Source organism: Diorhabda sublineata, chromosome 4 (assembly GCF_026230105.1).
Source record: "Diorhabda sublineata isolate icDioSubl1.1 chromosome 4, icDioSubl1.1, whole genome shotgun sequence".
Lineage (NCBI taxonomy): Eukaryota > Metazoa > Arthropoda > Insecta > Coleoptera > Chrysomelidae > Diorhabda > Diorhabda sublineata.
The window spans coordinates 989426-1004817 of record NC_079477.1 but is presented as its reverse complement, the minus strand read 5'-3'; the positions used below and the strand labels follow the sequence as shown (position 1 = coordinate 1004817).

The window sequence follows — 15392 nt, the reverse complement described above, 5'->3', positions numbered from 1 at the left end:
AGAACAATTTTTAATATACGCGTTTGAGATTTTTTATTGGATTTGTATTACGAACGTAATTTTATTGAAATTATATTTTTTATTACATTTAAACAGTGAAATCCAACTTTTATTATATCAACATAATGAAAAAAAAAAACAATATCAATAATGGATGCGTCCCTGTATACGAAAATCTCGACACCAGCTGTCGTTCACGTGATTGATTGATGTCGAGTTAAAATATACACTATTGGGACTATGTATTGAGACATATATTCAAATTATAAAAGTTTTATGAGGGAAATAATAATTATAGACTTACGTAATTATTTTTGTATCATTGATAATTGTAAGAAGGCATTTTCAAAGTTCGTTGTTTTGTTTATATTTCGCGAAACCACTTGACAGGAGATAACGACGCTGCGCGCAAGCTCACACGCCATTAAATTCTCGAATAAAAAAGGACACACAGTTTTTACTCTCTCTTACACATTGGCGTTATAGATCGTGTCTTATACAGGGACCTGCAGCGTGATTTGGGAAAAAATTGTTTATCGAAGTTTAATGACTTTTTTTTTTAAATAAAACGTTACTTTTATCGGAAAACAATTCTCACAACAGATTGATACAATCACAGACATCATAATTAATAAAAAATTAAGTTAAAATACGATTTACTCAGTTTGTTTTGAAAAGTTTTGATTGAAGAATGATCGACACCAACGCAAATCGAAAACAAAATGGAGAATAATTAGATGTTGTTTTCTAAACTATTTGTGTTCAGTCCACGGGATTATTAATTTGGTTTTTTCTAGCGCAAATACCCAAATGGACAACGATGTAACTCCTGTCTATCTAGCAGCCCAAGAAGGTCATTTGGAGGTTTTGAAATTTTTGGTATTGGAAGCGGGAGGGTCCCTCTACGTTAGAGCGAAAGATGGTATGGCTCCCATACATGCAGCTAGTCAAATGGGGTGTTTGAATTGCGTAAAGTGGATGGTGAGTAATCGATTGGAAAAGAAATAACAATTTTTATTGATATTTGTTTTGTTGTTGTTGTAGATTCAAGATCAAAACGTCGATCCTAATTTGAGGGACGGCGACGGCGCTACTCCTTTACATTTCGCCGCCTCCAGAGGACACTTGGACACCGTGCGCTGGCTACTCAAACACGGCGCTAAATTATCGTTGGACAAATTTGGAAAAAGTCCGATTAACGACGCTGCTGAGAACCAACAAGTCGAGGTAGGCTAAAAAAAAAAAAACGATGTCGTACCGTATTGACTGTATTATCGGATTTTAGTGTTTGAACGTGTTGGTGCAGCATGGAACAGCGCCGGATTATCACAATTCCATAGAGAAAAGCTCGATTGGTAAAGGATGTTCTTGTACGAGAAAAGGCGATAAATTGAGACGAGTAAGTGTTTAAAAAAGTGAAATACTCGATGAAGTAGACGATCAAAATCATAAAAAAGCCAATTTTTGAATGAATTATAGAAGTTTTCCGACTTAATCGAACAAAAAATGCAAGTAACGATCGATTTTTATTGCGAAAGATCAAATTTGATTTTTAAAGACTTTGAAACGCATTTGGGATCAAATTAGGCTTGGAGTAGCCATTTTATAACCTAATTCTGTGCTTAGGGGGGTCCGTCATTTGTCAAATTAGTTTTGGAAATGTCAATTTGTGACCAAATTACGTGATGGCCATTTTTTGTCCAAATCAAACTCAAAAAAGTCTCCTTTTGACAAAATTCAACATAGGAAAACTTATTTTTTGCAAAATTGAACTCAAAAAAGATATTTTCCACTAAATAAGGTTTAGAAAAACCATTTTATAAACTAAAATTTTGTAAAAATTAGTTTCAGAAATTCCATTTTTCGATTAAATTACATCAGAGCCTTTTTTTGACAAAATCAAACTCAAAAAAGTCTCTTTTTGACAAAATCAAACCCAAAAAAGTCTCTTTTTGACAAAATCAAACCCAAAAAAGTCTCTTTTTGACAAAATCAAACCCAAAAAAGTCTCTTTTTGACAAAATTCAATCCAAAAAAGCCAATTTTTTACAAAATTGAACTCAAAAAAGATATTTTTCATTAAATAAGGTGTAGGAAAACCATTTTATAACCTAAAATTTTGTAAAAATTAGTTTCAGAAATGTCATTTTTCGATTAAATTACATCAGAGCCTTTTTTTGACAAAATCAAACTCAAAAAAGTCTCTTTTTGACAAAATCAAACCCAAAAAAGTCTCTTTTTGACAAAATCAAACCCAAAAAAGTCTCTTTTTGACAAAATCAAACCCAAAAAAGTCTCTTTTTGACAAAATCAAACCCAAAAAAGTCTCTTTTTGACAAAATTCAATCCAAAAAAGCCAATTTTTTACAAAATTGAACTCAAAAAAGATATTTTTCATTAAATAAGGTGTAGGAAAACCATTTTATAACCTAAAATTTTGTAAAAATTAGTTCCAGAAATGTCATTTATCGATTAAATTACATCAGAGACATTTTTTGACAAAATCAAACTCAAAAAAGTCTCTTTTTGTCCAAATCAAACTCAAAAAAGTCTCCTTTTGACAAAATTCAACATAGGAAAACTTATTTTTTGCAAAATTGAACTCAAAAAAGATATTTTCCACTAAATAAGGTTTAGAAAAACCATTTTATAAACTAAAATTTTGTAAAAATTAGTTTCAGAAATTCCATTTTTCGATTAAATTACATCAGAGCCTTTTTTTGACAAAATCAAACTCAAAAAAGTCTCTTTTTGACAAAATCAAACCCAAAAAAGTCTCTTTTTGACAAAATCAAACCCAAAAAAGTCTCTTTTTGACAAAATCAAACCCAAAAAAGTCTCTTTTTGACAAAATTCAATCCAAAAAAGCCAATTTTTTACAAAATTGAACTCAAAAAAGATATTTTTCATTAAATAAGGTGTAGGAAAACCATTTTATAACCTAAAATTTTGTAAAAATTAGTTCCAGAAATGTCATTTATCGATTAAATTACATCAGAGCCTTTTTTTGACAAAATCAAACTCAAAAAAGTCTCTTTTTGACAAAATCAAACCCAAAAAAGTCTCTTTTTGACAAAATTCAATCCAAAAAAGCCAATTTTTTACAAAATTGAACTCAAAAAAGATATTTTTCATTAAATAAGGTGTAGGAAAACCATTTTATAACCTAAAATTTTGTAAAAATTAGTTCCAGAAATGTCATTTATCGATTAAATTACATCAGAGACATTTTTTGACAAAATCAAACTCAAAAAAGTCTCTTTTTGTCCAAATCAAACTCAAAAAAGTCTCCTTTTGACAAAATTCAACATAGGAAAACTTATTTTTTGCAAAATTGAACTCAAAAAAGATATTTTCCACTAAATAAGGTTTAGAAAAACCATTTTATAAACTAAAATTTTGTAAAAATTAGTTTCAGAAATTCCATTTTTCGATTAAATTACATCAGAGCCTTTTTTTGACAAAATCAAACTCAAAAAAGTCTCTTTTTGACAAAATCAAACCCAAAAAAGTCTCTTTTTGACAAAATCAAACCCAAAAAAGTCTCTTTTTGACAAAATTCAATCCAAAAAAGCCAATTTTTTACAAAATTGAACTCAAAAAAGATATTTTTCATTAAATAAGGTGTAGGAAAACCATTTTATAACCTAAAATTTTGTAAAAATTAGTTTCAGAAATGTCATTTTTCGATTAAATTACATCAGAGCCTTTTTTTGACAAAATCAAACTCAAAAAAGTCTCTTTTTGACAAAATCAAACCCAAAAAAGTCTCTTTTTGACAAAATCAAACCCAAAAAAGTCTCTTTTTGACAAAATTCAATCCAAAAAAGCCAATTTTTTACAAAATTGAACTCAAAAAAGATATTTTTCATTAAATAAGGTGTAGGAAAACCATTTTATAACCTAAAATTTTGTAAAAATTAGTTTCAGAAATGTCATTTTTCGATTAAATTACATCAGAGCCTTTTTTTGACAAAATCAAACTCAAAAAAGTCTCTTTTTGACAAAATCAAACCCAAAAAAGTCTCTTTTTGACAAAATCAAACCCAAAAAAGTCTCTTTTTGACAAAATCAAACCCAAAAAAGTCTCTTTTTGACAAAATCAAACCCAAAAAAGTCTCTTTTTGACAAAATCAAACCCAAAAAAGTCTCTTTTTGACAAAATCAAACCCAAAAAAGTCTCTTTTTGACAAAATCAAACCCAAAAAAGTCTCTTTTTGACAAAATCAAACCCAAAAAAGTCTCTTTTTGACAAAATCAAACCCAAAAAAGTCTCTTTTTGACAAAATTCAATCCAAAAAAGCCAATTTTTTACAAAATTGAACTCAAAAAAGATATTTTTCATTAAATAAGGTGTAGGAAAACCATTTTATAACCTAAAATTTTGTAAAAATTAGTTCCAGAAATGTCATTTATCGATTAAATTACATCAGAGCCTTTTTTTGACAAAATCAAACTCAAAAAAGTCTCTTTTTGACAAAATCAAACCCAAAAAAGTCTCTTTTTGACAAAATTCAATCCAAAAAAGCCAATTTTTTACAAAATTGAACTCAAAAAAGATATTTTTCATTAAATAAGGTGTAGGAAAACCATTTTATAACCTAAAATTTTGTAAAAATTAGTTCCAGAAATGTCATTTATCGATTAAATTACATCAGAGACATTTTTTGACAAAATCAAACTCAAAAAAGTTATTTTGAACAAAATCAAACACTAAAAATTTTACATTTGATCACGTTTGACTTTTTGAGACAACTGGACTCAAGAAAAATATCAAAAACATAGCCAACGCCAATTCCCGTTCAAATTATGGTCGAAAAAAACATTTTTGGTCAAAATAGGCATAGAAAAATCATTTTTTAATCAATTATCGATCTTAAAAGAATCAATTCTTGATCAAATTAGTCATTTTTTGACCAAATCAAACTAAAAAAAACCATTTTTGATAAAATTAAACATAAAACATTCAATAATCGGATAAATTTCATATAAAAATAACTTTATTTTTCAAAAACTACACCCAAGAAACACTGACAAGTCAAAATTCGATCAAGTTTCACTTAAAAATCAATTTTTCCAGCAAACAAATCTCAATAAAACCCAATTAAACGATTCCGGGCAAAATTGAAATTAAAATAATTCCAAAATGGACAATTTTTCGATAAAATTTGACCAAATTAATTTCCACGAAACGATTTTTTAATCAATTATCTATCTTATAGGAATCGACTTTCGATCGAATCGATCAAAAGTCATTTTTCGACCAAATCAAACTCAATAATCGATTATAATCGATTCAAAAAGTCAAACGTTCATGAATGTATCAGTACTACACGCGAATTCGTTGTTGTTCCCAGGGAAACAGTGTGGCCAGTGACTGTTCGAATTGTAAACCAAAATCCAACGCCGCCAAACACAGCAACTCGGAACCGTTTTATCTACACCCTCCATTGAGCGACAGATCTATCGAACCAGCTCATGCTCCAGAAAACGGTCTTTACATCAACCCCATGAGCAAGCACAGACACAGGTAATTTATCGATTCATCAATTTGAGATACCGAAATAAAAAAAAAAATCGATTTTTCGTTAATTTGACAGCGCATCCAGCAGCTCCGAAAGCAGCGCGAGCGGAGAATCTTTCTATCTGCACAATCCCCAGGAAGTCATATACAATCGAGTGAAGGATCTATTCGAAACGACTCAGAGACAACAAGGTATTTCTGCTTTGACTGGTAAGAATAATAAACAAAAAGTGTTTTACTACTCAACTCAAATTTTCAGGCAACTTTAAACAACTATAATTCAGAAACGCCGGGTGGTGTAAGAAAATTTATTCTGTCACGTCATCTACTCACCCCATAATTTTTTGTATCAAGTACTGAGACTGAAATTTACGTCATTTAACTTCGTAGTTAAAATTTCAGAGATAATTCAAAGTTAAATAACGGGAATTATCAATTTTTCTAGAAAAATTTATGGAAACATATTTTTTTATTAAAAAATTCATTATTTTGAACAATATACGTTGTTTTTAAAAACTATCGTGTTTTGTAGTTGCTTTCAATTGTCAAAAGTTTGACAGAATCGTATGAAAGTATTAAATTACACCCTGACTGACGTTCGTTACTGCACACGTTTTTTATGTTTCCATTCATAAACTAATTTTACGTTTAGGGGAGTCAGTATTGGTCAAATTAGTTCTAGAGAAGTCAATTTTTGGACCAAATTACGTTATAGCTATTTTTTGACAAAATCATTCTCAAAAAAGTCTCTTAATGTCAAAATCAAACTCAAAAAAGTCTCTTTCTGACAAAATCAATCTCAAAAAAGTCTCTTTTTGACAAAATCAATCTCAAAAAAGTCTCTTTTTGACAAAATCAAACTCAAAAAAGCCTCTTTCTGACAAAATCAATCTCAAAAAAGTCTCTTTTTGACAAAATCAAACTCAAAAAAGCCTCTTTCTGACAAAATCAATCTCAAAAAAGTCTCTTTTTGACAAAATCAATCTCAAAAAAGTCTCTTAATGACAAAATCAATCTCAAAAAAGCCTCTTTCTGACAAAATCAATCTCAAAAAAGTCTCTTTTTGACAAAATCAAACTCAAAAAAGCCTCTTTTTGACAAAATCAAACTCAAAAAAGCCTCTTTTTGACAAAATCAAACTCAAAAAAGTCTCTTTTTGACAAAATCAATCTCAAAAAAGTCTCTTTTTGATAAAATCAATCTCAAAAAAGTCTCTTAATGACAAAATCAAACTCAAAAAAGTCTCTTAATGACAAAATCAATCTCAAAAAAGCCTCTTTCTAACAAAATCAAACTCAAAAAAGTCTCTTTCTGACAAAATCAATCTCAAAAAAGTCTCTTTCTAACAAAATCAAACTCAAAAAAGTCTCTTTCTGACAAAATCAATCTCAAAAAAGTCTCTTTTTGACAAAATCAATCTCAAAAAAGTCTCTTTGACAAAATCAAACTCAAAAAAGCCTCTTTCTGACAAAATCAATCTCAAAAAAGTCTCTTTTTGACAAAATCAAACTCAAAAAAGTCTCTTTTTGACAAAATCAATCTCAAAAAAGTCTCTTTTTGACAAAATCAATCTCAAAAAAGTCTCTTTCTGACAAAATCAATCTCAAAAAAGTCTCTTTTTGATAAAATCAATCTCAAAAAAGTCTCTTTTTGACAAAATCAATCTCAAAAAAGTCTCTTTTTGACAAAATTAATCTCAAAAAAGTCTCTTTTTGATAAAATCAATCTCAAAAAAGTCTCTTTTTGACAAAATCAAACTCAAAAAAGCCTATTTTTGACAAAATCAAACTCAAAAAAGCCTCTTTCTGACAAAATCAATCTCAAAAAAGTCTCTTTTTGACAAAATCAATCTCAAAAAAGTCTCTTTTTGACAAAATCAATCTCAAAAAAGTCTCTTTTTGTTAAAATCAATCTCAAAAAAGTCTCTTTTTGATAAAATCAATCTCAAAAAAGTCTCTTTTTGATAAAATCAATCTCAAAAAAGTCTCTTTTTGACAAAATCAAACTCAAAAAAGCCTCTTTTTGACAAAATTAATCTCAAAAAAGTCTCTTTTTGACAAAATCAAACTCAAAAAAGTCTCTTAATGACAAAATCAAACTCAAAAAAGTCTCTTAATGACAAAATCAAACTCAAAAAAGTCTCTTTCTGACAAAATCAATCTCAAAAAAGTCTCTTTTTGACAAAATCAAACTCAAAAAAGTCTCTTTTTGACAAAATCAAACTCAAAAAAGTCTCTTTTTGACAAAATCAAACTCAAAAAAGTCTCTTTTTGATAAAATCAATCTCAAAAAAGTCTCTTTTTGACAAAATCAAACTCAAAAAAGCCTCTTTTTGACAAAATTAATCTCAAAAAAGTCTCTTAATGACAAAATCAAACTCAAAAAAGTCTCTTAATGACAAAATCAATCTCAAAAAAGTCTCTTTTTGACAAAATCAAACTCAAAAAAGTCTCTTTTTGACAAAATCAAACTCAAAAAAGTCTCTTTTTGATAAAATCAATCTCAAAAAAGTCTCTTTTTGACAAAATCAAACTCAAAAAAGCCTCTTTTTGACAAAATTAATCTCAAAAAAGTCTCTTAATGACAAAATCAAACTCAAAAAAGTCTCTTAATGACAAAATCAATCTCAAAAAAGTCTCTTTTTGATAAAATCAATCTCAAAAAAGTCTCTTTTTGACAAAATCAAACTCAAAAAAGCCTCTTTTTGACAAAATTAATCTCAAAAAAGTCTCTTAATGACAAAATCAATCTCAAAAAAGTCTCTTAATGACAAAATCAAACTCAAAAAAGTCTCTTAATGACAAAATCAATCTCAAAAAAGCCTCTTTCTAACAAAATCAAACTCAAAAAAGTCTCTTTTTGACAAAATCAATCTCAAAAAAGTCTCTTTTTGACAAAATCAAACTCAAAAAAGTCTCTTTTTGACAAAATCAAACTCAAAAAAGTCTCTTTTTGACAAAATCAAACTCAAAAAAGTCTCTTTTTGATAAAATCAATCTCAAAAAAGTCTCTTTTTGACAAAATCAAACTCAAAAAAGCCTCTTTTTGACAAAATTAATCTCAAAAAAGTCTCTTAATGACAAAATCAAACTCAAAAAAGTCTCTTAATGACAAAATCAATCTCAAAAAAGCCTCTTTCTAACAAAATCAAACTCAAAAAAGTCTCTTAATGACAAAATCAAATTCAAAAAAGTCTCTTAATGACAAAATCAATCTCAAAAAAGCCTCTTTCTAACAAAATCAAACTCAAAAAAGTCTCTTAATGACAAAATCAAACTCAAAAAAGTCTCTTAATGACAAAATCAATCTCAAAAAAGCCTCTTTCTAACAAAATCAAACTCAAAAAAGTCTCTTTTTGACAAAATCAATCTCAAAAAAGTCTCTTAATGACAAAATCAATCTCAAAAAAGCCTCTTTCTAACAAAATCAAACTCAAAAAAGTCTCTTAATGACAAAATCAATCTCAAAAAAGCCTCTTTCTAACAAAATCAAACTCAAAAAAGTCTCTTTCTGACAAAATCAATCTCAAAAAAGTCTCTTAACGACAAAATCAAACTCGAAAAAGTCTCTTTTTGACAAAATTCAATCCAGAAAAGTCAATTTTTTGCAAAATTATACTCAAAAAAGATATTTTTCATTAAATAAGGTCTAGAAAAACCATTTTAGAACCTAAAATTTTGGCTAAATTAGTTCCAGAAATGTCATTTTTCGATTAAATTACATCGATCAAACTCAAAAAAGTCTCTTTTTGACTAAATCAATCTCAAAAAAGTCTCATTTTAACAAAATTTATCTCCGAAAAGCCTATTTCTTATAAAATTATACTCAAAAAAGATATTTTTCACTAAATAAGGTCTAGAAAAACCTAAAATTTTGGCAAAATTAGTTTCAAAAATGTCAATTTTCGATTAAATTACATCAGAGACATTTTTTGACAAAATCAAACTCAAAATAGCCCGTATTTGATAAAATTGATTTCAGGAAAACTCATTTTTCACAAAATTTGAGCCAAAATATATGTTTTTCTCCAAATAAAATCATTATTTTGAACAATAGACGTAGTTTCTAAAAACAATCGTGTTTCGTAGTTGTTTTCAGTTGACAAAACTTAGACAGAATCGTACGAAACTATCAAATTACACCCTGACCGACGTTCGTTACTGCACACGTTTTTTATGTTTCCATTCATTGTATTACGTTATTGTTACAAAACCGAAAGAATTTCGCGATACGAAATTAGAAAATTTGATATAAGATATCGGCGTTGATTTCCGGTAGGGTTCACACATTTACAAATTCTCTTTCTACTCAGCACCATCGACCATAAACAATATTATTCAAATTTCCACAAATTCCTCAAAACAAAAACACATATACATATATATAATTATCAATTTCCCTATTAATACATCACGACGATTCGTCAATGCATTGTTCGTCGCAGGTCAATCGTGAACTCAACGTACTCGTTCAATGCTCAATCGATTTATTCAATAACCTACACTGAAAAACAAGTTTCGACTACACTCAGTGTTACTGTTCGTTTCAGTGAAAGTGGAGGTTCATTCCAGCAGCAGCGGCGCCGGATCGGACGAGAATTTAAGTTCGTCCGATCTCTCCGAACGATCCGGCGACAACGAACACGACTACGAAGACATCTACACGATCAGAGAGGAAACTAAAGAGACAAACAAAACCAGATCGAGATCCAGAGATTCGGGATCGCACAGCAGATCCGCGTCATTGACTTCTTCGCATTCCGGAGGACTCGTAGTACTCGCCGCGGACAAAAATAATAACGACGAAGATAAAACAGAAATACCCGAAGAAGAACCGGAAAAAACGAAACTCGCCCAACGACATTCCCTTCCGACGAAATCCGACAACGGTAAAATCTTGAAGAGGGTCACTTCGGTTCCTCTGGAAGCTCGTCCGCCGCCTCCGCCGCCGCCTCCGCCGAAGGCTTCGCGCCCCGAAACCGAAGATGAACCGAGAGGAGCCGAAATCGTCGAAATTATCGAAGAACCGACTTTGAAACCGTCCGATATTTTGAAGGGGATGTGCAGAAGTATGTCAGCTCTATGTAAGTATTAGAAAATTTATGAAAAACAATTTTTTTTATTGGTTGAACGCTGGTATGTCACTCGCGACGATCCTTATTTGTGTACTTTTGCTTCACACGTGCGTAGATCTTAATCTGAGGACGCCGACCGGATTATTGTTTACTTTCCGATCTTTTTTAACATTTCTATCTTAATGGACGCAGTCAAGGAATGAATTCAAAGTGGTTAGACGATTTTTTCGTACCTAATTTGCAAAATTTTGGCGGTTATAACCAAGTTCGCCTTTAGACAGTCCCGATTTAACACCTATGGACTTTTTCAAATGGAATTACGTCATTTTTTGAGGTTACGCTAACAAAATCTGTCATTTACCGAATCGTGATTGATTATTAAGTGTTTGTGTTTTTTTTGAGACGCCTCGTATAATGAAATGTTATTTTCGGTCGGTTAGTTATGTGGTACTAGTAAAATTTTTTAATGAGATGATGGATTAAGCGCTTTCGAAACTGATCTGATAATTATATTAAAAAAAGACGCCGAATTCGCTTCGTTAGTTTTTGTTGTTTTGTATTTTTTAATAAATCAACGTCTGATAATTAAATAGTGAGACTGGTGCTTTAGAAAATAATTCGACGATAACTTATTCAAAGTGATTCTCTTCGCATCCAGCAAATTTACCACCGGGCGTTCGTTGTGGCAAATTTATGATTCGAATCCTCGAACATAACCTCAACAAGGTTCTGAATCGGTTTAAATTTCGTTGCTGGGTGATCGATATCGATCGGAATAAATATTAAAAATCAATTTTTCCATTATGTTTTTGATAAAATTCAACATAGGAAAGCCTATTTTTTATAAAATTGGACACAAGGAAGATTTTTTCACTAAATAAAGTTCAGAAAAACCATTTTATAACCTAAAATTTTGGCAAAATTAGTTTCAGAAATGTCCTTTTTCGATTAAATTACATCAAAAACATATTTTGACAAAATCAAACTCAAAAAAGCCTCTTTTTGACAAAATTCAATCCCGAAAAGCCTATTTCTTATAAAATTGAACTCAAAAAAGATATTTTTCACTAAATAAGGTTTGGAAAAACCATTTTATAACCTAAAATTTTGGCTAAATTAGTTTCAGAAATGTTAATTTTCGATTAAATTACATCGGAGCTATTTTTTGACAAAATTAAACTCAAAAAAGTCTCTTTTTGATGAAATCAAACTCAATAAAAGTCTCTTTTTGACAAAATCAAACTCAAAAAAGTCTCTTTTTGACGAAATCAAACTCAAAAAAGTCTCTTTTTGACAAAATCAAACCCAAAAAAGTCTCTTTTTGACAGAATCAAACTCAAAAAAGTCTCTTTTTGACAAAATCAAACCCAAAAAAGTCTCTTTTTGACAGAATCAAACTCAAAAAAGTCTCTTTTTGACAAAATCAAACCCAAAAAAGTCTCTTTTTGACAGAATCAAACTCAAAAAAGTTTCTTTTTGACAAAATCAAACTCAAAAAAGTCTCTTAATGACAAAATCAAACTCAAAAAAGTCTGTTAATGACAAAATTAATCAAAAAAGTCTCTTTTTGACAAAATCAAACTCAAAAAAGTCTCTTTTTGACAAAATCAAACTCAAAAAAGTCTGTTAATGACAAAATTACTCAAAAAAATCTCTTTTTTACAAAATCAAACTCAAAAAAGTCTCTTTTTGACAAAATCAAACTCAAAAAGTCTGTTAATGACAAAATCACTCAAAAAAGTCTCTTTTTGACAAAATCAAACCCAAAAAAGTCATTTTTTGACAATTTCATACTCAAAAAAGTCTCTTTTCGATAAAATTCAATCCAGAAAAGCCAATTTCTTACAAAATTGAACTCAAAAAAGACATATTTCACTAAATAAGGTCTAGTAAAACCATTTTATAACCTAAAATTTTGGTTAAATTAGTTTCATAAATGTCAATTTTCGATTAAATTACATTAGAACCATTTTTTGACAAAATCAAACTCAAAAAAGTCTCTTTTTGATAAAATTAATTTTAGAAAAGCCCATTTTTCACAAAATTTCGGCCAAAATATATTTTTTTACAAATAAAATCATTTTTTAAACAAAATAATGAACACAGAGACGTCAATGTTTAATCAAATTAATTTTAGACGATTAAGCTCGAACCGATTCAGAAAGGCTAAACCACTCTGAAAAAACCATTTTTAAACAAATTAAATAACAAAAAGTCAATTGAAACAATAAAAATTATTCTTCAAATGCCATTTTTGATCGATTGTAATCACCGAAAAGCGATTTTTGACAAAATCGAACTAATTAATTTCAGGAAGACTAATTTTCGACTATATTGTACCAAACAAAGACATTTTAGACCAATTTGGGCATAGAAAATTCATTGAATACAAACAATTTTTGAATAGATTAGACTCAAGTCATTTTTTGAACATACCAAACTCAAAAAACATTAAAAATTTTACATTTGATCACGTTTGATTTTTCGAGACGACTGGACTCAAGAAAAATATCAAAAAAATCGACAACGCCAATTCCTGTTCAAATTATAGTCGAAAAAAACATTTTTGACCAAAATAGGCATAGAAAAATCATTTTTTAATCAATTATCGATCTTAGAAGAATCAGTTCTTAATCAAATTAGTCATTTTTTGACCAAATCAAACTCAAAAAAAACATTTTTGATAAAATTAAACATAAAACAGTCAATAATCGGATAAATTTCATATAAAAATAACTTTATTTTTAAAAAACTGCACCCAAGAAAGACTGACAAGTCAAAATTCGATCAAGTTTCACTTAAAAATCAATTTTTTCAGCAAACAAATCTCAATAAAACCCAATCAAACGATTCCGGGCAAAATTGAAATTAAAATAATTCCAAAATGGTCAATTTTTCGATAAAATTTGACCAAATTAATTTCCACCAAACGATTTTTTAATCAATTATCGACCTTAGAAGAATCAATTCTCGATCAAATTAGACCAAAGTCATTTTAGGACCAAATCAAATTCAAAAAAACCATTTTTTACAAAATTAAACTCAAACTAATTTCAAAACAAGTCAATTTCCGATCGACGCGTACCCAAAAAAAAAACATTTTCGACCAAAAATTGTACTCAAACTAAGTCCTAAACGATCCTAAATCGGTTGAAATATCATCGCTGGGTGATAGATCCGGCGATTAGGATGGCAACACCGAATACATCGTGACACTGATACAACTTTTTCAAAATCTTTCAAGACTCCAAATGATACTTTTGTGAAGCGTTTTCGGCGATTTGTCTCGGTCTCGGCTCAACCGAAAGGTTTTTCGAAATCATTTCAACACCGAGCTTCCCCACAGCGACATCTTTTGTCAAAATGGACATTTAGTCAATATTTCAACCGTCCGATCTTGTTTTCCCGTTTACCGTGGGAAAAAATAACGTTTTCTAGTAAAACCGCGATTTATCCGATTCCGGGGATCGAAATTTGTTCAGTCAAACCGGATTTTCGTCGATAATTTCCCCCGAAACGCGAACGGTTCCGTCGCTATTTGCATTTTACAAGTTTCGAATACAATTTTTGGGTTTCTAGGTAAAAAAAAATGAATAAAATTCGATTTATTAGTTACGGTAACCGCGCCGACGTGCAATTAATTCAACTTTTGCGCCACATCTTCGTATCAATGAACGAATAAGAAGTAAAAGTAGATTAATAAGAACCGTGTTTTCTTCCCCCCCCCCCACCTGGTAGCCGCTAGACGTTTGAATTCGTCCTGTTCGGATCTCACGATCGTCAGTCTAGATGGAGACGAAGCCGACAAACACGCTCCGAATCTAGTGAACAAACAGAGGGTGTTGCCTTTCGTCCCCCCATCGTTTCCGGGTTCATCTAATTCCAACAATTTAATCAAACCGTCCGAGTATTTGAAAAGCATCTGCGATAAAAGATCATCGTCGAGCCGCTCGATGAGAAGCTTGTCGGAAAGCGAAGACGCCGAATGTTCCAAGTTCGAAGATAAGAAGGATACGAATAGAAGCGCCGGGCCTCCTCCGCCTCCTTTGCCGGATCTGCAGCCCAGAGAGGTGAGTCTGAAGGAGATTTTGTGTAGATTGTTAAATTTGAATTTTGGGCGCAGGAGGCGAATGCCGAAATGGTTAAGAAGCAGAATCAACCTCTGTCGGCGATCAGTATCCAGGATCTCAATTCGGTTCAATTGAGGCGGACCGAAAAGGTGGCGGCCTCGAAAACGTTTTCAGCTCCGACGAGAAGCGTGAGTTTGCAATGTCTTCAGAGCGAACCGTTTTTGGCGCAGAAAACTGATCTGATCGCCGAATTGAAAATGTCCAAGGACATAACGGGGATTAAAAAGATGAAAATCGAGAAAGCTAAATGCGAGGAGAGCAAAGAAAAGGAAATATTTTCGGAGATTACAAGGCAATTGACGACCACCAAGTTTGTCGAAAAGGTGAGATAATTAAATTAATCAATTACTTTGGAAACAATCTTTTTCATGAAGGAACCAAATTTATCTTTGTAAATAGTCTATTCCATAAAAAAATTGTCATTAGATAGTTTTATTTTCAAAATAAAACGACATTTATCTATGGAAACAGTCCTTTTCATAAAAAAACTGATATTTGTCTTTGAAAATAGTCCTTTTCATATTCAAACCGACCATTTATCTTTGGAAACAGTCCTTTTCATAAAAAAACGTCTTTAGACAGTTTTATTTTCAAAATAAAACGACATTTATCTATGGAAACAGTCCTTTTCATAAAAAAACTGATATTTGTCTTTGAAAACAGT

At 30.4% G+C, this 15392-nt stretch overlaps 1 protein-coding gene across 1 annotated transcript in view; it reads left to right on the top strand.

The window, feature by feature from the left end:
• The window catches only part of LOC130442933 (uncharacterized), a 43869-nt gene that overhangs the window by 25599 nt on the left and 2878 nt on the right, over nucleotides 1-15392 (top strand). The window contains exons 4-11 of the mRNA XM_056777342.1: nucleotides 798-981; nucleotides 1045-1227; nucleotides 1286-1399; nucleotides 5358-5530; nucleotides 5601-5734; nucleotides 10074-10607; nucleotides 14337-14668; nucleotides 14722-15051. Of these exons, the coding sequence (XP_056633320.1) occupies nucleotides 798-981; nucleotides 1045-1227; nucleotides 1286-1399; nucleotides 5358-5530; nucleotides 5601-5734; nucleotides 10074-10607; nucleotides 14337-14668; nucleotides 14722-15051 (1984 nt within the window). The remainder of the gene's footprint in view (nucleotides 1-797; nucleotides 982-1044; nucleotides 1228-1285; nucleotides 1400-5357; nucleotides 5531-5600; nucleotides 5735-10073; nucleotides 10608-14336; nucleotides 14669-14721; nucleotides 15052-15392) is intronic.